Source organism: Coregonus lavaretus (genome assembly GCF_964263955.1).
Source record: "Coregonus lavaretus genome assembly, chromosome: 30".
In the NCBI taxonomy this organism is placed as follows: domain Eukaryota; kingdom Metazoa; phylum Chordata; class Actinopteri; order Salmoniformes; family Salmonidae; genus Coregonus; species Coregonus lavaretus.
Genome location: NC_140017.1, coordinates 30082056 through 30105154, shown reverse-complemented (window position 1 = coordinate 30105154; position 23099 = coordinate 30082056). Strand labels below are relative to the sequence as shown.

At 45.6% G+C, this 23099-nt stretch overlaps 1 protein-coding gene across 1 annotated transcript in view; it reads left to right on the top strand.

The window, feature by feature from the left end:
- Window positions 1-590: 590 nt before the first annotated feature.
- LOC311106195 (unconventional myosin-XVIIIa-like) overlaps window positions 591-23099 on the top strand; it is a gene marked incomplete at its 3' end in the record, with an annotated part of 152707 nt that continues 130198 nt past the window's right edge. Inside the window, exons 1-2 of the mRNA XM_084148507.1 lie at window positions 591-670; window positions 4917-6127. Of these exons, the coding sequence (XP_084004633.1) occupies window positions 5090-6127 (1038 nt within the window). The 5' untranslated portion in view covers window positions 591-670; window positions 4917-5089. The remainder of the gene's footprint in view (window positions 671-4916; window positions 6128-23099) is intronic.

Below are 23099 nucleotides of genomic sequence, written 5' to 3'. Positions count from 1 at the left end.
CAGTTGATGCAGCAACCAAACATAGAGGCTCAACAGTTCACTGCGCATGAGCGAAGGTGTGGTGTGAATTTCCACTACAGGTAAACCGACACCACAGAGGCGGCCTGGGCTATAAGCAAAGTAAATAACTGCTTAGCCCCCCCCCAATGGCCAGGGGCACCCCACAAACTGTGAGGAGGACCCTAAACGGGATTCTGCTTCGGGCCCCCAAAAAGCTAGGGCTGGTGATAAAAGTACTGGTAACCTGGTACCAAATGGTGCCTAATAGTGCTTGTTTGAATGAATCCCAAATAAACAAACCAGCCACTCCTAGGTTATTAACTGTGTATGTATTAATAATTTATCCAGAAAATATCAAATGCAAACGCAACCAATAGAAATCTATCACCATAGTCATAATTTAATCTTCCATAAGTAGTTTATCCTCTGTCCAACTTGCAATAAACCCAACTGGCCAGCAGGAATCACTATTCGATAGATTTTCAGTGATGTTGCATACATGCCGTAACCAGCCATCTAGCTAATCAAATACAGTCAAGGCAGCTGCTTTCTAGCGCGAGCTGCATCCCAGCAGCCTCGGATTCGAACACACCAGCGTCAACCCACCGACACAGAGGAAGAACACACCAGTGTCAACCCACCGACACAGAGGAAGAACACACTGAAAACGGTGAGTCATCCATAATTTCATGAAGATGGAATCGATGCACCAATTTGAGCTAAACATTGAAAGCAGAATGGCTTAGTAAGATAGCTATAGATAGAGGTCTCAGAAATACCAAAATATTTCCCCAGGGCTGTAGCAGCTAGCTAGCCTAGCTGATAGGCTACACCAGAATTAATGTTGGCAAAGAACAGAGGCTTGGGCTGCCAGCTAATCGTGCAAGCTAACTAAAGGCGTATTGGTAGTTTCAAAATAACACTTTTCTCAATGAAGTCTTGTAGCCAGGGCTTTTCTGTGACAGCCAGGTTTAGAGGAAAATACTTTACAGTTATAGTGAATAACAATGGCCTGTAAAACATTATAATTCCCAATGTGACATCATCTAGCTGGCTAGCTAGTAGCTTTCTCGCTTTTTGTCCTCCCTTGTCCATTGAGTGAATGAGGAACGATGACACCTTACTCGCTAGCGTAGTGGAGCGTGCCAGGGATTTCAGCGGGCATTTCATTGTTGAAACAAAAAGTCTTGATGTAAGTGGCAAAATTATGTGCCATAGCATCGCTGCGGTGGTGGGAAGAAAACAGTGGAAACATCTGTGCCAACAAGCAAGCTTGGCTATAACCACGAAAGTGTATGAAATCTGTCAGCTGATAATGAAGCTGTTTGGGAGCTTCATGCAACTATGATTCTATGGCATTTTTTGCTGACATGATGCCAAATAGTGAGCTATAGGTGACTATATCATTATTAATAATCCATTTCAATCAATACATCTTCTTATTAATGATTTAATAATTAACTGTCTTTAAGCTAGTTTACTTAGCCCAACCTTTTAGTAGCCTACCTCCTGTAAAGGGTGACTGATGTAAAGTGTTACAATTGCCAGTATATTTGTAACTGCATGTGGTGGTAGCTGCCAAGCCGGTTACTAGAAATGAATAAAGCTTAGAGGTATTGTGCAATAAATCCGCGTAGCTCCCCTGAGGCAGGAAAATAGTAATAAAATCCAGATTTTGGGAATGTGCTCCTGCCTGCCTTCTGCAGTATGTTGAGTATCTTTGGCAAAAATATCTTCCTTGATTTTTGAGGTTTTGGCAAATGCAGCTCTAATGGAGGCTAGGAATGTTTCTCTTTTGCCAAGATCACTTAAACTGTTCCTTGGTTGTGATGTGTGTAAAAAATGTCCATGTTCAAATAAGCTGCTAGTGCTTTGTGTGGCATGCTAATCGTCTGTTGCGAAAGTCCTACTCAAAAGGCATTTCGCTACACCCGCAATAACATCTGCTAAATATGTGTATGTGACCAATAAAATTAGATTTGATATGAAGATGTTTGGTTAGGAGGAGAAATAAAAAGGGTGTTTATTAAATGCACAATTTTATTTTCTGTGACAAATTCCTCTCGTCCTTTGCAATCAAATCAAATCAAATCAAATTTTATTGGCCACATGCGCCGAATACAACAAGTGCAGACATTACAGTGAAATGCTTACTTACAGCCCTTAAACAACAGTGCATTTATTTTAAATAAAAAAGTAAAATAAAACAACAACAAAAAAGTGTTGAGGAAAAAAAGAGCAGAAGTAAAATAAAATAACAGTAGGGAGGCTATATATACAGGGGGGTACCGGTGCAGAGCCAATGTGCGGGGGCACCGGCTAGTTGAGGTAGTTGAAGTAATATGTACATGTGGGTAGAGTTAAAGTGACTATGCATAAATAATTAACAGAGTAGCAGCAGCGTAAAAGGATGGGGTGGGGGGGCAGTGCAAATAGTCCGGGTAGCCATGATTAGCTGTTCAGGAGTCTTATGGCATGGGGGTAGAAGCTGTTGAGAAGTCTTTTGGACCTAGACTTGGCACTCCGGTACCTCTTGACGTGCGGTAGCAGAGAGAACAGTCTATGACTAGGGTGGCTGGAGTCTTTGACAATTTTGAGGGCCTTCCTCTGACACCGCCTGGTATAGAGGTCCTGGATGGCAGGAAGCTTGGCCCCAGTGATGTACTGGGCCGTACGCACTACCCTCTGTAGTGCCTTGCGGTCGGAGGCCAAGCAGTTGCCATACCAGGCGGTGATGCAACCAGTCAGGATGCTCTCGATGGTGCAGCTGTATAATTTTTTGAGGATCTGAGGACCCATGCCAAATCTTTTCAGTCTCCTGAGGGGGAATAGGCTTTGTCGTGCCCTCTTCACGACTGTCTTGGTGTGTTTGGACCATGATAGTTCGTTGGTGATGTGGACACCAAGGAACTTGAAGCTCTCAACCTGTTCCACTACAGCCCCGTCGATGAGAATGGGGGCGTGCTCAGTCCTTTTTTTTTTCCTGTAGTCCACAATCATCTCTTTTGTCTTGGTCACGTTGAGGGAGAGGTTGTTGTCCTGGCACCACACGGCCAGGTCTCTGACCTCCTCCCTATAGGCTGTCTCATCGTTGTCGGTGATCAGGCCTACCACTGTTGTGTCGTCGGCAAACTTAATGATGGTGTTGGAGTCGTGCCTGGCCATGCAGTCATGGGTGAACAGGGAGTACATGAGGGGACTGAGCACGCACCCCTGAGGGGCCCCCGTGTTGAGGATCAGTGTGGCAGATGTGTTGTTACCTACCCTTACCACCTGGGGGCGGCCCGTCAGGAAGTCCAGGATCCAGTTGCAGAGGGAGGTGTTTAGTCCCAGGATCCTTAGCTTAGTGATGATCGTGATCACATAGTCATTCGGAACAGCTGGTGCTCTCATGCATGCTTCAGTGTTGCTTGCCTCGAAGCGAGCATAGAAGTGGTTTAGCTTGTCTGGTAGGCTTGTGTCACTGGGAAGCTCGCGGCTGTGCTTCCCTTTGTAGTCTGTAATAGTTTTCAAGCCCTGCCACATCCGACGAGCGTCAGAGCCGGTGTAGTACGATTCAATCTTAGTCCTGTATTGACTCTTTGCCTGTTTGATGGTTCGTCGGAGGGCATAGCGGGATTTCTTATAAGCGTCCGGGTTAGAGTCCCGCTCCTTGAAAGCGGCAGCTCTACCCTTTAGCTCAGTGCGGATGTTTCCTGTAATCCATGGCTTCTGGTTGGGGTATGTACGTACGGTCACTGTGGGGACGACATCATCGATGCACTTATTGATGAAGCCAGTGACTGATGTGGTGTACTCCTCAATGCTATCTGAAGAATCCCGGAACATGTTCCAGTCTGTGGTAGCAAAACAGTCCTGTAGCTTAGCATCTGCGTCATCTGACCACTTTTTTATTAACCGAGTCACTGGTGCTTCCTGCTTTAGTTTTTGCTTATAAGCAGGAATCAGGAGGATATAGTTATGGTCAGATTTGCCAAATGGAGGGCGAGGGAGAGCTTTGTATGCGTCTCTGTGTGTGGAGTAAAGGTGGTCTAGAGTTTTTTTCCTCTGGTTGCACATTTAACATGCTGGTAGAAATGAGGTAGAACGGATTTAAGTTTCCCTGCATTAAAGTCCCCGGCCACTAGGAGCGCTGCCTCTGGATGAGCGTTTTCCTGTTGACTTATGGCCTACAGCTCATTCAGTGCAATCTTAATGCCAGCATTGGTTTGTGGTGGTAAATAGACAGCTATGAAAAATATAGATGAAAACTCTCTTGGTAAATAGTGTGGTCTACAGCTTATCATAAGATACTCTACCTCAGGCGAGCAAAACCTCGAGACTTCCTTTGTATTTGATTTTGTGCACCAGCTGTTGTTTACAAATATACACAGACCGCCACCCCTTGTCTTACCGGAGTCAGCCGTTCTATCCTGCCGATGTAGCGTATAGCCACAATGATTGAAGATTGGCTAATAGGATTGATGGAAGAGGCAGTTTACTCGCTCGCCGTCGGATCCTTACAAGGCACCCCGACCTACGTCCACGATATCTCCGTCTCTTCCTCATGCGAATGACGGGGATTTGGACCTTGTCGGGTGTCTGTAGGATATCCTTCGCGGCCGCCTCGTTGAAGAAAAATTATTCGTCCAATACGAGGTGAGTAATCGCTGTCCTGATATCCAGAAGCTCTTTTTGGTTATAAGAGACGATGGCAGAAACATTATGTACAAAATAAATTACAAATAACGCGGAAAAACACACATAATAGTACAATTGGTTAGAGGGCTGTAAAACGGCAGCCATCTTCTCCGGCGCCATTCTGAAAAAGTGATATAGTGTGTGATCTAATTGTATTTATGAAACATAATAAGCTCTGTTACTCATTCTCTCATGCCAGATGTGAAGATTGACTGAACATTTTTTCTCTCCCTCAGGGCATTTGAATTAATGGCAGCTTAACACCTTTTTGGAGGTTACGAAAGACTGGACCCCCCCCAAAAAAACTGGACCTCTGCCTCTGTATGGAAAGATCACCCTTGCCTGAGGAAACAGGAGCCAAACCGGTAGGACGACCCATTGTGTGGAGCAACACAGCAGGCACACCACCATGTTCAGCCTGATTAAAAAGGACAAGGAGAAGGATGGAGGGAAAAAGGAGAAGGACAAGAAGGAGAGGATGTCTGCGGCGGAGCTGCGCAGCCTGGAGGAGATGAGCATGAGGCGTGGCTTCTTCAACCTCAAGAGGGAGTCTAAGCGGGATTCCAAGAACAAGCTGGAGATCTCCAACCCCATCCCCATCAAGGTGGCCAGCAGCCACGAGCTCAGCCTCACTGACATCGAGTCAGACGGCTTGAGCAACCGCAGTAGCATGGTGCTGGACGCAGACGGCCTGAGCGCTGCCAGCTCCACCGACGACCTGAAGGGCGAGGGGGGTGTTGGTCTGGACAAGGACAGGGGCTCGGTGCGAGACCGTGTGGCCCACTTTGGCTCCATGGCCAAGCACAACTCCTCTCAGGTCATGAAGCGCTTCTCCTTCTCCCAGAGGAGCAAAGAGGAGAGCCCCTCGGAGACCTCCACGCCCTCGGGACAGAACTCAGCCGCACCGTCCCCGCAGGTGGAGAACAAGGTGTTCAACCCGCAGCGCAAGCACAGCCTCCAGCAGCCGAAGCCGGGGGTGGGGGTTGGGCCAGCACCTTGGCCAGTGCCGGTCAAGAAGGCCCGCATCCCTGAGGTGGTGGACAAGACCTTCCCTGCTGACCTGAGGCTCCCGGCCGTCATCCCTCCACAGTCTCCGGAGCCGCGGGAGCTGGACCTCCAGCGCCGCAACACCGGCGACTTTGGCTTCTCCCTGCGCCGCACCACCATGCTGGACCGCGGAGCCGACGGAGGGGTCTACCGGAGGGTGGTGCACTTCGCCGAGCCTGGGGCCGGCACTAAGGACCTGGCCCTGGGGCTGGTGCCGGGAGACCGTCTGGTGGAGATCAACGGGCGAAACGTGGAGAACAAGACCAGGGACGAGATTGTGGAGATGATCCGTCAGTCTGGGGACACGGTGAGGCTGAAGGTGCAGCCCATCCTGGAGCTGAGCGAGCTGAGCCGCTGCTGGCTGAGGAACACCGAGGGCCTGCGCCGGGAGGCCCTGGATGTAAGTTACCCCCAGTCACTCCTCCCTTTACCACCTAGATAGACATCCCATTCATACCTACAACTTCTAGAGGCAACCCACGGGCTGATTCTTCTATACGGTAGGGGTGAATTGGACCCAACCCTCCCAACACATCACACTCGTTGGTGTGGGTGTGTGCAAAGTCAGTGTGTTAACTTGGTGGAGTGATTCACCAATGCCAAGGTTATGTTTCATGTTTTAGCAGGATGGGTGTTGTAATTCTGGAACTGTCTGATGATGATCACTGTTGCTTCTCTCTAACTAGGCCTAACAAACAACCACATTTCCCTCCCAGTTCCCACACAACTCGTTTACAGGAGGCCCAACCTATGGGGTGGCCCAGACACTTAACAGTCTCTCATTGTTTCCACAGCGCACTTCAATCCAAGTCCAGTGTGTTTTTTTGTGTGAAGTAACAGAAAACTCCCCAAGTAAAAAAAAAACAATTACAGAACAGAAATGTTCAGTTGGGAAAAGTTAGTGACGAACTTACCACAGCTCTGATGGATTGAAGCAGTTTTTATGAGGCTCTTCTTGCCATGTTTCTTCCTCTCCTTACAGACCTTCTGTAATGTTTAGGTTTCAGCCATGCTTTCATGTGGGTGTCTGGGCTTGATGTAAAAATGTCATCTTGATATGTGCAGCCCAGCCCAACATGTATTGGTGGACGGAGTCTACTCCTGCCCGGACCGCCTGGTTGATATCAAACGGAAGCTGTTGAGGCTAATCTTGTATTTTATCTTGCACTGCTTCCTCATTGGTTTTATATAAGAAGGGTAGATACATATGTAAGTGTGTGTGTTTACGTGTTTGTTTGTGTGTGTGTGTGTGTGCGTGCTTCAAACACTATGTCTGCATGCTGATTTAAGTAGAGGGTGTGTCTGTGTTTGTGTGAACAGGCTACTGTTCTGGAACTGCTGTCCAGTTCAGACAAAGATAAAGTGTGGTCAAGGCAAACAAGGCTCTACAACTCCAGCTGTGTGTGTGTAGGTTGGATAAGACTTCTTTCTTTAATCGCATTAGGGTTAGAGAAGATGGGCCACACCCTCCTCATGCTAACATGCAACTTGCAACAGTTGGAATTGAAATCAGTTTGTGATGATTTTCGTGTACTATACTGCTATAAAGAGTGTGTGTGTGTGTGTTTGTGTGTTCACCATGTCCTGTAACCACTCAAGAACAGTAGACAATGTATCATGTTTGTTCAGTCATCTGCAAATAGTTATACTGCTGCGTAGGTTATGTATCAATTATTTTTTGAAAATTATATTCCTATGCAAGAATTTTCCAACAGCTAGGCATAACCACAGTGCTCTGAGCCAAGTCCTTGTTTGTAATATTGTGGACTGGATGTTTGTGATGTTGGTTAGTAAGACGGTTATGTTACTGTTCCAGTGCAATAGTAGATTGTTGTGGAGCGGTAAAAAGGGTGTGTTTTGGGTTGTGTGTGTGCAATTATGTGTGTCTGTATACTTGCAAGTGTGTTGTGTGTTTATGTGTGTGTGGTAGGCCTTGTCCCTGATTAGGTGGCACACAGTGGTCTGACTGCAGTCAGGGTCAGGGAGTGTTTTTAAACATGAAGGATACTCTGTGCCTAATAACTAGGTTTACTAAATGGTCACACATACACTGGCAATTCATGGCCATTTCTGTTGTCACCCAACACCAAACTGCTCCTCTTGATTTTTGTATCTGACCTTCAGCCTGGAATAATTGGTTATTTGAAGCTTGAGGGCATCAAATGGGCCAGTCTTTAATGCACAGATGAAAAGCCTACACTCTTAGAAAAAAGGGTTCCAAAAGGATTCTTCGGCTGTCCCCATAGGAGAACCCTTAGTCGTTCTTTAGTCTAGTCTGTGAAAGGCAATGGAATAGGAAGGCACAAGCTCGTCTTAGCAAACCTGTCTAAGTTACACAGTGAAGACATGGCTGGCTACTGAGAACCTGGGGTCATGAGAAATAAGCCTCCTTGGAGAGACTTGAAAAACACTGGGGAAATGATCTGTTCACCCAAAAAGTGCTTTTTTCACAAAACGGTGACATGGTAGCACTGCCAAACCCCTCCCACTCCCCCACCCCTCCTGTCTTCCTCACTCCGGAATTTTCTGCATTGTTCTATTTTGGAATTGACCAATAAACAAAGAAGGACTTGCTTTGCTGTGCTGTTCAGTTTGAGGCCAGCCTCTCACGTTGTGCTTTTCCTGGGTCTGCACCTCCCTCCCTGTGTAGTGTAGCCTAACCCACTGCTGTCTCCTAGAGCAGGAACAGGGAGAGTAGATCAGAATCAGATCCCAGACGCAGACTTACTTCCACTGCTGTGAGAGGATTAGTCTCAATCTGACAGCTCATGACGATGCAGTCAACACCCTGAGAAGTGTGCATTGGTGTAGGGCTGGGAATTGTCAGGGACCTCACGATACGATATTAGTAAGATACTTAGGTGCCGATTTATACGATTTGTATTGCTTTTTAGTTTAGTTTATTTTATCATTTAAATCAAGGTACACATACAAAATTATGCACTTGATTAAGAATCATCAAGGATAAACACAAGTCTACAACTTATTTCCATTGATAGAATTTGGCAAGTGTGGCATATGTGGCAGAATAAATGTTGCGATTCACACGATTCTATATGTATTGCAATTCGATACTGGGATTTTATTGTGATTTGATGTTCCAAACATATTGTCTGCTCCAGAGAGAAGTGAGAGCATGAGAACGTTTGTTTGGATCAGTCATGGAAATAAATGTGCTGAAAACATGTTGACTCTCAATTTAAAAAGAAGATGAAGAACAAGCTATAGGATGAAAAATACCAAAGGTACAGCTGACTATCGATTATAATATTGTCTAAATTAATATATACCCCCCTCCCCCCCAAAACACTACATTGGAGCTGCTAAGACTAAATTAATTTGGTGACTTCTTTGTTCTCTGCAATCAACCCTGCTCCCTTTCTGTCCCACATCCCTGCCAGCACTCTCCCTCTCCCCTCTGTCGTCTTCCAGCTGATGCCCCCTCTACAATACTGAGTCTTTGTTATGGCTTGTCATATAGCTCTATCACGTAGCGAGCAGTCCTCTCCCCTAAGGGGGGTAGGGAGGCCAATTTGGAGCTTTTTGTTTGTGTCCCTCAATTGGTTGAGTTCAAGGGCCCTTGTGACACAAAGTCCTAATGAAAGTATAATCTGCCCCAACCGCAATGGAATTCATCTGCTGAGAGCGAGCCCTGTTCTGGCCACATGTTGTTCTCTGGAGTTTTTGGGAGAAAGAGAAATAATGTATTTTCTTGCGGAGATGGAGAGTGACTCTGGGACTGAGGGCACTTCCTCCATTGGGCCCTAGAGTTGGTTTCTTGGGAAAAGCTCCTTTGAGTCACAGTGTGGATAAGAGTTGTTTTTTGACCAAGAGGCAGAGCGCTCTGTTTTTATCACGCAAACAGGAAGTGAGGGCTGCTTGGGGGTTGGGGAGTGTGATTTATATGTCCCAGTCTCACTAAGCAGAAGGCCAGCTCTCCATCACTTTGTCTTCTAAAACAAACATAAACAGCTTGTACGGTCGGGTCATCTGTTCAAATGAAGGAGAACCAACAGAACGGTCATTTCTCAGTTCGACAAAGGCTGTAATGGCGCAACACAGCCAGGAGGCACGCTTCACAGTGACACAAGCAACTGCTCTACTGGAGGCACATTTCACAGTAACACAAGCAGCTGCTCTACAGGAGGCACGCTTCACAGTGACACAAGCAGCTGCTCTACAGGAGGCACGCTTCACAGTAACACAAGCAGCTGCTCTACTGGAGGCACATTTCACAGTGACACAAGCAGCTGCTCTACAGGAGGCACACTTCACAGTAACACAAGCAGCTGCTCTACTGGAGGCACATTTCACAGTGACACAAGCAGCTGCTCTACAGGAGGCACACTTCACAGTAACACAAGCAGCTGCTCTACTGGAGGCACATTTCACAGTGACACAAGCAGCTGCTCTACAGGAGGCACACTTCACAGTAACACAAGCAGCTGCTCTACTGGAGGCACATTTCACAGTGACACAAGCAGCTGCTCTACAGGAGGCACACTTCACAGTGACACAAGCAGCTGCTCTACTCTCTTCTCTTGATTTATAACCACTCTCCAACGGGTCTCCAGGTTCATGGTAGAAAGACATTCAATGCAGAGTCTGTTTCATAAACATTAACTATGATGGGTTTTTTATTCAGCTAAAAGTTAATGATTGAATGTCCAGTGTGCAGTGTAGGCACCTCTACCGTATTAATGAAAGGAAATATTGTTGTCAATCCTAGAGTAGGGAACATGGGCTTGTACCACAACTGTCCAAGTACCGTAGGGACACTAAATGGACATATGTGCTATATATAATTAGTTGAAAGTCACAGGGAGAAATAATAATTCCAGTACTTGTGCTGTTTAGGGCGTGTACTGTAACTGTATAGAAGAATGTCCCCTGGAGGCTGCTGTGACCCCTACAGTATGGCCCTCCATCCTCTTGGAGCCAAGTAGCTCTTGGACTAGGGGGGTCGGTCGGGCGCTAGGGTTGAGTAGGGGAGTGTTTTTCTATTTTTAAAGTCTTAGCAGAACATAATTGCACATTTTTTACATCCAACTTTCCTTGGCAGAGAACAACATGTTGAAATTCTCCTCTTCCATAGCTAAGGAATGTGAGGAGGACAGGGATCAGAAGACTGCCCAGGAGTGTGCTCTGAAATAGGGCTTTAAAAATGAACACACACATGTGTGAGCAAGTTGCCCGTGAGTGTGCTCTGAATACACACACACACACACACACACACACACACACACACACACACACACACACACAGTGATTTACCAGTGATCCAGACAGACAGGAAGCTCCCATTCTCCCAGTCAGTGGTTCATGTGGAAAGGATATCCTGCGAGGGGCACCAGGATCGGGAGAAGGGATAAAGCATTGCTGTTCACAGGAACAAACAAGATACATAGGTCTATATTGGCCCTGGATAAGGCTGAGGAGGGTCCACCCAGAAAATGGGCCCATACAGGAATGTGTGAGTGTATAGGATTTAATTCTAAACTTAGGCAAAATGCAACAGGTTGAGTAATTTGTTTGAGGCTGCCAGTGTGTAGGACTTTTAGAAACAGGATTCCTCCTCCCATCTCTCTTAAACAGGCCTTTTTGTTCTCCCTGAGCTTCTCTCAGAGCTTAATCCAAATCATCATGAATTTACTGTACCTGGATCCATGTCAAACCTGATCAGTAAGGCACGCCATGCCAGGATCCAGACATGTAGCCTACGTCTGCTCCTGCACCTCTCTCTCTCCTGCTCACGCAAAAACCCCAAAGCAACCCCAACCAGGCCCATCTGGAGTCATTTGGGTCCATGGTCCAAAGTGGCTAAGGGAGCCTATGTTATTAAATGTATTAGTCAATTGTTTACGTCTGGGTTTTATGATGCACATTAGTTTTAATAGCTGCATGGCTGCCGTTTCCTTTCCTCCTCTCCAGTCCTTCTACACTGATCAAAAATATAAGGTGCAAAAGATCCCAGAAATGTTCCATACGCACAAAAAGCGTATTTCTCTCAAATGTTTTACACAGATTTGTTTACACCACTGTTAGAGCATTTTATCCTTTGTCAAGATAATCCATCCACCTGACAGATGTGGCATATAAAGAAGCTGATTAAACAGCATGATCATTACACAGGTGCACCTTGTGCTGGTGACAATAAAAGGCCACTCTAAAATGTGCAGTTTTGTCACACAACACAATGCCACAGATGTCTCAAGTTTTGAGGGAGCGTGCAATTTATTTTTATTTTATTTATTTCACCTTTATTTAACCAGGTAAGCCAGTTGAGAACAAGTTCTCATTTACAACTGCGACCTGGCCAAGATAAAGCAAAGCAGTGCGATTAAAAACAACAACAACACAGAGTTACATATGGGATAAACACAACGTACAGTCAATAACACAATAGAAAATCTATATACAGTGTGTGCAAATGTAGTAAGTTATGCAATAAATAGGCCATAGTGCAAAATAATTACAATTTAGTATTAACACTGGAATGAGAGATGTGCAGAAGATGATGTGCAAATAGAGATACTTGGGTGCAAATGAGCAAAATAAATAACAATATGGGGATGAGGTAGTTGGGTGGGCTAATTACAGATGGGCTGTGTACAGGTGCAGTGATCGGTAAGCTGCTCTGACAACTGATGCTTAAAGTTAGTGAGGGAGATAAGAGTCTCCAGCTTCAGAGATTTTTTCAGTTCGTTCCAGTCATTGGCAGCAGAGAACTGGAAGGAATGGCGGCCAAAGGAGGTGTTGGCTTTGGGGATGACCAGTGAGATATACCTGCTGGAATGCATACTACGGGTGGGTGTTGCTATGGTGACCAATGAGCTAAGATAAGGCAGGGATTTGCCTAGCAGTGATTTATAGATGACCTGGAGCCAGTGGGTTTGGCGACGAATATGTAGTGAGGGCCAGCCAACGAGAGTCAAGGATCGGTAGGATAGTCAGTTTTACGAGGGCATGTTTGGCAGCATGAGTGAAGGAGGCTTTGTTGCGAAATAGGAAACCGATTCTAGATTTGACTTTGGATTGGAGATGCTCAATGTGAGTCTGGAAGGAGAGTTTACGGTCTAACCAGACACCTAGGTATTTGTAGTTGTCCACATATTCTAAGTCAGACCCGCCGAGAGTAGGGATTCTAGTCGGGCGGGCGGGTGCAAGCAGCGTTCGATTGAAGAGCATGCATTTAGTTTTACTAGTGTTTAAGAGCAGTTGGAGGCTACAGAAGTAGTGCTGTATGGCATTGAAGCTCGTTTGGAGGTTTGTTAACACAGTGTCCAATGAAGGGCCAGATGTATACAAAATGGTGTCGTCTGCGTAGAGGTGGATCTGAGAGTCACCAGCAGCAAGAGCGACATCATTGATATACACAGAGAATAGAGTCGGCCCGAGAATTGAACCCTGTGGCACCCCCATAGAGACTGCCAGAGGTCCAGACAACAGGCCCTCCGATTTGACACATTGAACTCTATCTGAGAAGTAGTTGGTGAACCAGGCGAGGCAGTCATTTGAGAAACCAAGGCTATTTAGTCTGCCAGTAAGAATGCGGTGATTGACGGAGTCGAAAGCCTTGGCCAGGTCGATGAAGACGGCTGCACAGTACTGTCTTTTATCGATCGCGGTTATAATATCGTTTAGGACCTTGAGCGTGGCTGAGGTGCACCCATGACCAGCTCGGAAACCAGATTGCATTGCGGAGAAGGTACGGTGGGATTCGAAATGGTTGGTGATCTGTTTGTTAACTTGGCTTTCAAATACTTTCAAAAGGCAGGGCAGGATGGATATAGGTCTGTAACAGTTTGGATCTAGAGTGTCACCCCCTTTGAAGAGGGGGATGACCGTGGCAGCTTTCCAATCTCTGGGGATCTCAGACGATACGAAAGAGAGGTTGAACAGGCTAGTAATAGGGGTTGCGACAATTTCGGCGGCTAGTTTTAGAAAGAAAGGGTCCAGATTGTCTAGCCCAGATTATTTGTAGGGGTCCAGATTTTGCAGCTCTTTCAGAACATCAGCTATCTGAATTTGGGTGAAGGAGAAGCGGGGGGGCATGGGCAAGTTGCAGCGGAGGGTGCAGAGCCGGTGGCCGGGGTAGGGGTAGCCAAGTGGAAAGCATGGCCAGCCGTAGCAAAATGCATGTTAAAATGTTCGATTATCGTAGATTTATCAGTACTGACAGTGTTTCCTAGCCTCAGTGCAGTGGGCAGCTGGGAGGTGTTGCTCTTATTCTCCATGGACTTTACAGTGTCCCAAAATCTTTTGGAGTTAGTGCTACAGGATGCACATTTCTGTTTGAAAAAGCTAGCCTTTGCTTTTCTAACTGATTGTGTATATTGGTTCCTGACTTCCCTGAAAAGTTGCATATCGCGGGGGCTGTTCGGTGCTAATGCAGTACGCCATAGGATGTTTTTGTGCTGGTCAAGGGCAGTCAAGTCTGGGGTGAACCAGGGGCTATATCTGTTCTTAGTTCTGAATTTTTTGAATGGGGCATGCTTATTTAAGATGGAGAGGAAAGCACTTTTAAAGAACAACCAGGCATCCTCTACTGACGGAATGAGGTCAATATCCATCCAGGATACCCGGGCCAGGTCAATTAGAAAGGCCTGCTCGCTGAAGTGTTTTAGGGAGCGTTTGACAGTGATGAGGGGTGGTCGTTTGACCGTGGACCCATTACGGACGCAGGCAATGAGGCAGTGATCGCTGAGATCCTGGTTGAAGACAGCAGAGGTGTATTTAGAGGGTAAATTAGGCAGGATGATATCTATGAGGGTGCCCATGTTAACGGATTTAGGGTTGTACCTGGTAGGTTCCTTGATAATTTGTATGAGATTGAGGGCATCTAGTTTAGTTTGTAGGATGGCCGGGGTTTTAAGCATATCCCAGTTTTGGTCACCAAGCAATATGAACTCTGAGGATAGATGGGGGGCAATCAATTCACATATGGTGTCCAGGGCACAGCTGGGGGCTGAGGGGGGTCTGTAGCAAGCGGCAACAGTGAGAGACTTATTTCTGGAAAGGTGGATTTTTAGAAGTAGAAGCTCAAACTGTTTGGGCACAGACCTGGATAGTATGATAAAGCTCTGCAGGCTATCTCTACAGTAGATTGCAACTCCGCCCCCTTTGGCACGTCTATCTAGACTGAAAATGTTGTAGTTGGGAATGGACATTTCTGAATCTTTGGTGGCCTTCCTAAGCCAGGATTCAGACACTGTTAGAACATCAGGGTTGGCGGAGTGTGCTAACGCAGTGAATAACTCAAACTTAGGGAGGAGGCTTCTGATTTTAACATGCAAGAAACCAAGGCTTTTGCGGTTACAGAAGTCAACAAATGATAGCGCCTGGGGAGTAGGAGTGATACTGGGGGCTACAGGGCCTGGGTTAACCTCTACATCAGAACTGGTCTTCTAGTGCGTTGGGTACAGAGAATAAAAGGGGCAGATTTCCGGGCGTTGTAGAATAGATTCAGGGCATTATGTACAGAAAAGGATATGGAAGGGTATGAGTACAGTGGAGGTAAACCTAAGCGTTTGGTAACGATGAAAGAGAGCATCAGTGGAGGCACCGATTGAGCCGGTCTCTGCGTGTGTGGGACAAAGGAGCTGTCTGAGGCAGGTTGAGCGGGACTGGGGGCTCTACAGTGAAAGAGAACTGTAAGAACTAACCGAAACAGCAATAGGCAAGGGATATTGACATGGGAGAGAGGCATAATGCAATCACAGGTGTTATTCGAGAGAGCTAAGACAACAGCTGGTAATTGAGACGAAAGTTTGGGCTGATTCTAAACAGATAAACAGGATAGGGTACCGTATAAAGGAACATTCCAGCAGGCATCAGCTGTGTAGTTGAGTGATCATAAGGTCCAGTGAACAGCAATAAGTGAGTCCAGGAGTAGTTCAGTGGCTGGTACGCCACAGGCGAGCAGGAGGCACGGCTGTTGATTGCGTGTGCTAGCGGGCCGGGGCTAGCAGATGGATCTTTGTGGTCGTCACAGCGGGAAGCCTGTTGAAACCACATCAGACGATTACGTCGGCAGACCAGTCGTGATGGATCGGTGGGGCTCCGTGTCAACACTAGGAGGTCCAGTCCGGTTGACAGAGAGGTAGATAGCCGGGAGATGGGCCTGGCTCGAGGCTAGCTCAAGGCTAACTGGGGCTAGCTTCGGACAGTGGTGATTAGCCAACAACAACAGCCGCCATTCGGTAGCAGCTAGCTAGTTGCGATGATCCGTGGTTAAGGTCCAGTGATTCCGGCAGAAAATCCGATATGCTCTGGCTCGATAGCGCGATGTGCAGACTGTGCAGACTGGCCGATAATTGTCCAGGCTAGAGCTGGCTGGTAGGTAGAGCAGGCCACGGACAATGGTGAAGACCGCTAATGGTGGCTAATAGCAAGTAGCTAGTTTCAGCCAGAGGTTCTGGATAAAAATAAAGAATGGAATCCGTTCGACATTGGGTGTGGCGGGTTGCAGGAAAGTATATTTAGATAACGAATGGAAAGTGAGATTGAGAAATATCTACGAAAAAGACAAATAAAACTAAAAACTGGCTATTTACATGAGGACACTATAGAAAACACAAACGCACTGCTACGCCATCTTGGATACCCAATTGGCATGCTGACTGCAAGAATGTCCACCAGATCTGTTTCCAGATAATTTAATGTTAATTTCTTTACCATAAGCCACCTCCAATTTGGCAGTACGTCCAACCGGCCTCACAACCGCAGAACATGTGTAACCACGCCAGCCCAGGACCTCCACATCTGGCTTCTTCACCTGCGGGATCGTCAAAGGGGGGAGGGCAGGGTGCTGAGCAGTATTTCTGTCTGTAATAAAGCCCTTTTGTGGGGAAAAATGAATTCTGATTGGCTGGGTCTGGTTCCCCAGTGGGTGTGCCTATACCCTCCCAGGCCCACCCATGGCTGCACCCCTGCCCAGTCATGTGAAATCCATAGATTAGGGCCTAATTTATTTATTTCAATTGACTGATTTCCTTATATGAACTGTAACTCAGCAAAATCTTTGAAATTATTGCATGTTGCATTTTATATTTTTGTTCAGTATAGTTTCTAGATGTGTTGAGACTGTAGAGCAACGTTGTGAGTCAGTATGTGGATGAGGCACAGTGCGTTTTAATAGTCCTCTCTGGACTCGGGTGTAATATCCCCTGTGAGAAGAGCTGTTCTGAGATCTGTCTGGGTGGGCCCCAGGCTAGCTGGCTAGTTCTCCACAGTGGAGGTAGGAGACTGCTGAGGAGAGGAGACTCACTACCTTGTAAAGATGCATCATGGCTTGTTACTGCAGTGTTGCCCACGGAGAGGGGAGAGGTTGTCTAGGGCTGGGGCTGGTCTCTCCCCCCCACAGCTGTGTACCAGATGTGGGCAACACACACACACACTCCTGCATGTATACACACTCATGCACGCAATACAAACTTACATATACACACACACTGGCTGAATCTATGCTGAATGCATTGAGAATGGTTATGGGTAATCCCTGGGGAGTCCCTTTGTTGTCATCCCCTCTGTTGTCCTGGAGAGGCCTTGTTGTTCACAGCCCTAGATCCCCAGCCTGTAACAGGACAGCAGAGCAGAGCATCTCTGCTATAGGAACAAAACAAATGCACCTCGCCACAGTAACGACTCACTGCCACAAACACTCCACTGACTTAACTAGTGTGTCCCACTCCCAGCCCAGCCAGCTCTTCCCTCGCCATGCTGCTGTTTGTGTGCTGTTTGTTGTCAGTGTGAAGTCAGCCCAGCAGAGAGACACTTCACTTGGGAGTGGCCTGGTGTGTGTGTGTACTAAACACAGCTCTGGAGGACTGGCCTGCCATGCCACTGACCCGCAACACAAAGCCTTCTGGCCACGCTGTGTTGCTCTGCTCTGAGGAACAATACCAGCACTGGTTATTATTTTGTGAATCGGCCCAAAGTTTTTTTTTGGAGCAGGGAAGAGAGGGAGGAGTACAGTGTTTTGTTTAACTTCACTGAAGAACAATATGCTCCCAAAGGCCATAGTGATCAATGAGAGAATGCTGAGTGGGCTGCGAAACTTAAGAGTTAATGGGTGCAGTGCAGATGTATCTTCACCCTGCAGGGATATATACAGTGCCTTCGGAAAGTACTCAGACCCCTTGACTTTTTCCACATTTTGTTACTAAAATGGTTTCAATAAAAAACTTCCTCAGCATTCTACACACAATACACCATAATGACAAAGCGAAAACAGGTTTGTAAAAAACAGAAATACCTTATTTACATAAGTATTCAGACCCTTTGCTATGAGACTCGAAATTGAGCTCAGGTGCATCCTGTTTCCATTGATCATCCTTGAGATGTTTCTACAACTTGATTGTAGTCCACCTGTGGTAAATTCAATTGATTGGACATGATTTGGAAAGGCACACACCTGTCTATATAAGGTCCCATAGTTGACAGTGCATGTCAGAGCAAAAACCAAGCCATGTGGTCGAAGGAATTGTCCGTAGAGCTCCGAGACAGGATTGTGTCGAGGCACAGATCTGGGGAAGGGTACCAAAACATTTCTGCAGCATTGAAGGTCCCCAAGAACACAGTGGCCTCCATCATTCTTAAATGGAAGAAGTTTGGAACCACCAAGACTCTTCCTAGAGCTGGCCGCCCGGCCAAACTGAGCAATCGGGGGGGAAGGGTCTTGGTCAGGGAGGTGACCAAGAACCCGATGGTCACTCTGACAGAGCTCTAGAGTTTCTCTGTGGAGATGGGAGCACCTTCCAGAAGGACAGCCATCTCTGCAGCACTCCACCAATCAGGCCTTTATGGTAGAGTGACCAGACGGAAGTCACTCCTCAGTAAAAGGCACATGACAGCCCGCTTGGAGTTTGCTAAAACTCTCAGACCATGAGAAACAAGATTCTCTGGTCTGATGAAACCAAGATTGAACTCTTTGGCCTGAATGCCAAGCGTCACATCTGGAGGAAACCTAGCACCATCCCTACGGTGAAGCATGGTGGTGGCAGCATCATGCTGTGGGGATGTTTTTCAGCGGCAGGGACTGGGAGACTAGTCAGGATCGAGGCAAAAATGAACGGAGCAAAGTACAGAGAGATCCTTGATGAAAACTTGCTCCAGAGCGCTCAGGACCTCAGACTGAGGCGAAGGTTCACCTTCCAACAGGACAACGACCCTAAGCACACAACCAAGACAATGCAGGAGTGGCTTCGGGACAAGTCTCTGAATGTCCTTGAGTGGCCCAGCCAGAGCCCGGACTTGAACCCGATCGAACATCTCTGGAGAGACCTGAAAATAGGTGTGCAGCAACGCTCCCCATCCAACCTGACAAAGCTTGAGAGGATCTGCAGAGAATAATGGTTTTGGTCTTATGTAGCAACATTTGAAATTGTGTTTTTTACATTTTATAAAAGTAGAGACTCAGAGCTAGAAAATAGTATATCATACACTACAGTTGAGGAACAATGGGAAAGTAATTCTGCTTTGAAAGTTGATAAACTTGTAACCCCACTTTTGAGAAAATGACCCTTGAATGTTTCGGTACACCTACTGGAGCTCTTCTTTGTCTACACCCATTCATTATCATTCACACCCTCTTAAGCCTTAGCTCCACCCATCTCTTTAAGGATTCACATGTGATGCTAAACAGAGTGAGTACTGTAGTGTACTAAGCAACCAAAGATTTCAAGACTAAAGGCTGGTTTATACTACGTCTATCGACATGTCTGTATACAGTTGTCGCAGTGACATCATGAACATTCTATTGTCGTCCGACATCAAACTTGTCGTTGTCGTTATGAAAAAGTATAAACACAAAAATCACAGGCTGCATGACATCAGCAGAATCACCAAAATGTAACACCAATAAACTCATCCCTTTAAAAATGAATTTAGTACATGTCAATCTAGCAAACCAGGCAACTAAAAACAACTTTCTAAACAATGTTTTGGTTTGTATCTAGCTTGATAAGTTAGCTGGCTAGCCAGTTCAAATAATGGTCATATCATACAGCTGACAACGTCTTGATTATTATTCATTATTACAGGAAAATAAACTCATAAGATAAGACAAGTTTATGGCGAGCTAATTACAGAAAATAGCTTACGGTTGTGAGTGTGATTAAATAAAAGCAGGACATTCTACCGGATAATTTTTGAAATTGGACACTGTTTCGTTGGCCTAACGTTATATCCTAATTTGACTTTGGTGCATGTCATGTTGTTCTTCACATTACCTTCTCTGGTAAACACACTATATCTAATGAAATCAAAGTTTATTTGTCACATGCACAGGATACAGAAGGTGTAAACGGTACAGTGAAATGGTTACTTGCATATTATTTTGTCTAGCTAGCTAAACAATGAACCATAATCCCAACTCATAACGTTACTACCCTGCATGAATCTACAGGTAGCTAAAGCTAACCAACTAGGTTCAATTTTAGCTAGCTAGCTAACATTAGGCTATAACTAGCAATGCAAATGGCTCTGAGATATGAGTAAAATTACTACACAGTTCATTCACGTAACATTAGCTGGCTAGTGAGCCAGCCAGCTAACATTAGCTAGCTAGCTAACAGCACACTTTAACTTGCAATGAAAACAACTTTCGGACAAAATTAGAAATGTATAATATCTGACAATATCTAGCTAGACTCTCTTACCGTATACATGGAGAACGCTTTTCCCTCTCTGTCACGGATGCCATGGTTGCCCTTAGTTTGAAGATGTAATCCGTAGAGATACAGTTAGGGGAAAAAAGTATTTGATCCCCTGCTGATTTTGTACGTTTGCCCACTGACAAAGACATGATCAGTCTATAATTTTAATGGTATGTTTATTTGAACAGTGAGAGACAGAATAACAACAAAAAAATCCAGAAAAACGCATGTCAAAAATGTTATAAATTGATTAGCATTTTAATGAGGGAAATAAGTATTTGACCCCTCTGCAAAACATGACTTAGTACTTGGTGGCAAAACCCTTGTTGGCAATCACAGAGGTCAGACGTTTCTTGTAGTTGGCCACCAGGTTTGCACACATCTCAGGAGGGATTTTGTCCCACTCCTCTTTGCAGATCTTCTCCAAGTCATTAAGGTTTCGAGCCTGACGTTTGGCAACTCGAACCTTCAGCTCCCTCCACAGATTTTCTATGGGATTAAGGTCTGGAGACTGGCTAGGCCACTCCAGGACCTTAATGTGCTTCTTCTTGAGCCACTCCTTTGTTGCCTCGGCCGTGTGTTTTGGGTCATTGTCATGCTGGAATACCCATCCACGACCCATTTTCAATGCCCTGGCTGAGGGAAGGAGGTTCTCACCCAAGATTTGACGGTACATGGCGCCGTCCATCGTCCCTTTGATGCGGTGAAGTTGTCCTGTCTCCTTAGCAGAAAAACACCCCCAAAGCATAATGTTTCCACCTCCATGTTTGACGGTGGGGATGGTGTTCTTGGGGTCATAGGCAGCATTCCTCCTCCTCCAAACACGGCGAGTTGAGTTGATGCCAAAGAGCTCGATTTTGGTCTCATCTGACCACAACACTTTCACCCAGTTCTCCTCTGAATCATTCAGATGTTCATTGGCAAACTTCAGACGGCCCTGTATATCAGTCCTTCACGGCGTAGTGTGTTACCAATTGTTTTCTTGGTGACTATGGTCCCAGCTGCCTTGAGATCATTGACAAGCTCCTCCCGTGTAGTTCTGGGCTGATTCCTCACCGTTCTCATGATCATTGCAATTCCACGAGGTGAGATCTTGCATGGAGCCCCAGGCCGAGGGAGATTGACAGTTATTTTGTGTTTCTTCCATTTGCGAATAATTGCACCAACTATTGTCACCTTCTCACCAAGCTGCTTGGCGATGGTCTTGTAGCCCATTCCAGCCTTGTGTAGGTCTACAATCTTGTCCCTGACATCCTTGGAGAGCTCTTTGGTCTTGGCCATGGTGGAGAGTTTGGAATCTGATTGATTGATTGCTTCTGTGGACAGGTGTCTTTTATACAGGTAACAAACTGAGATTAGGAGCACTCCCTTTAAGAGTGTGCTCCTAATCTCAGCTCGGTACCTGTATAAAAGACACCTTTGAGACAGAAATCTTTCTGATTGAGAGGGGGTCAAATACTTATTTCCCTCATTAAAATGCAAATGAATTTATAACATTTTTGACATGCGTTTTTCTGTATTTTGTTGTTGTTATTCTGTCTCTCACTGTTCAAATAAACCTACCATTAAAATTATAGACTGATCATTTCTTTGTCAGTGGGCAAACGTACAAAATCAGCAGGGGATCAAATACTTTTTTCCCTCACTGTATGCAAATTTTCGTGGAACAGTTTCATTTCATTTATAATAACGTCTTCGTATCTCAAAATCATTGTCATATGGTTAATTAAAATTATATCCAAATCTAAATGAAAATGATACAAACCTAATAATAATAAATATAATATAAATCACATTGGCTACGGATGGCCTTTCTGCAATGGACTTGAAACATTGTATCAACTATTAACTTGGTTCCGGCCTGAAGCTCCTTGCAACATTGTATAAAATATTCTGGGCCTTCAGTTTCCCGCACTGCACCAGTGAGCTCGGGACAGACACAGCTGTAGGCTATTTGCGCAAGGGATGAGAAGTAATCAGGTAGGCCTATTTTATGATTTTTCCACTGGATCAGAGCATGCCATTTTTCCCTTTCACGTTGAGTGGTTATCGAAAGGGCGAGAGCTGGAAAGATTTTTCAAATACATTGAGGAAATATTATCATTCTCAATGGATGGAAAAACAGACTTTGTTTGCTTGCTGTTTGAGGTGAAGAAAACATTACTTTGAGAAGCTCCACAGCTCATTAGTGGTGGTGCATTAAGCCAATCAGAAATACTATCAGATCCCCAAATGGGCACATTTATATGCCTACATTTGTGAGAAGACCAGGTAGCCTATAGGCCTACTTCTATGCGTAATCAGATACTCGTCCTTACTCAACATTGACAGGAGCACTCCAAACAAAAGACATTGACTAAATTGACAAAACTCGTAAATGGAATGAAATAAACCAAAACTTGTTTCTCACAAGTGTAGCATAGGTTGTACGTGCCCACTCCGACAATGAGAACGGCAAAAGACTGGAATGCTAATATATTGAATGCATGTAACAGACATTACCATAACCAAACAAATAGTAGATTTATAAATTATAGGAATGAACAGTAAATGTACTACTGGTGATATATGTAATGGGGAATTGATAGACACTAACAATCAAATGCAAACAATTCACACAATGAAGCTATGAAACAATGAATGCTCTCTCTCTCTCTCTCTCTCTCTCTCTCTCTCTCTCTCTCTCTCTCTCTCTCTCTCTCTCTCTCTCTCTGC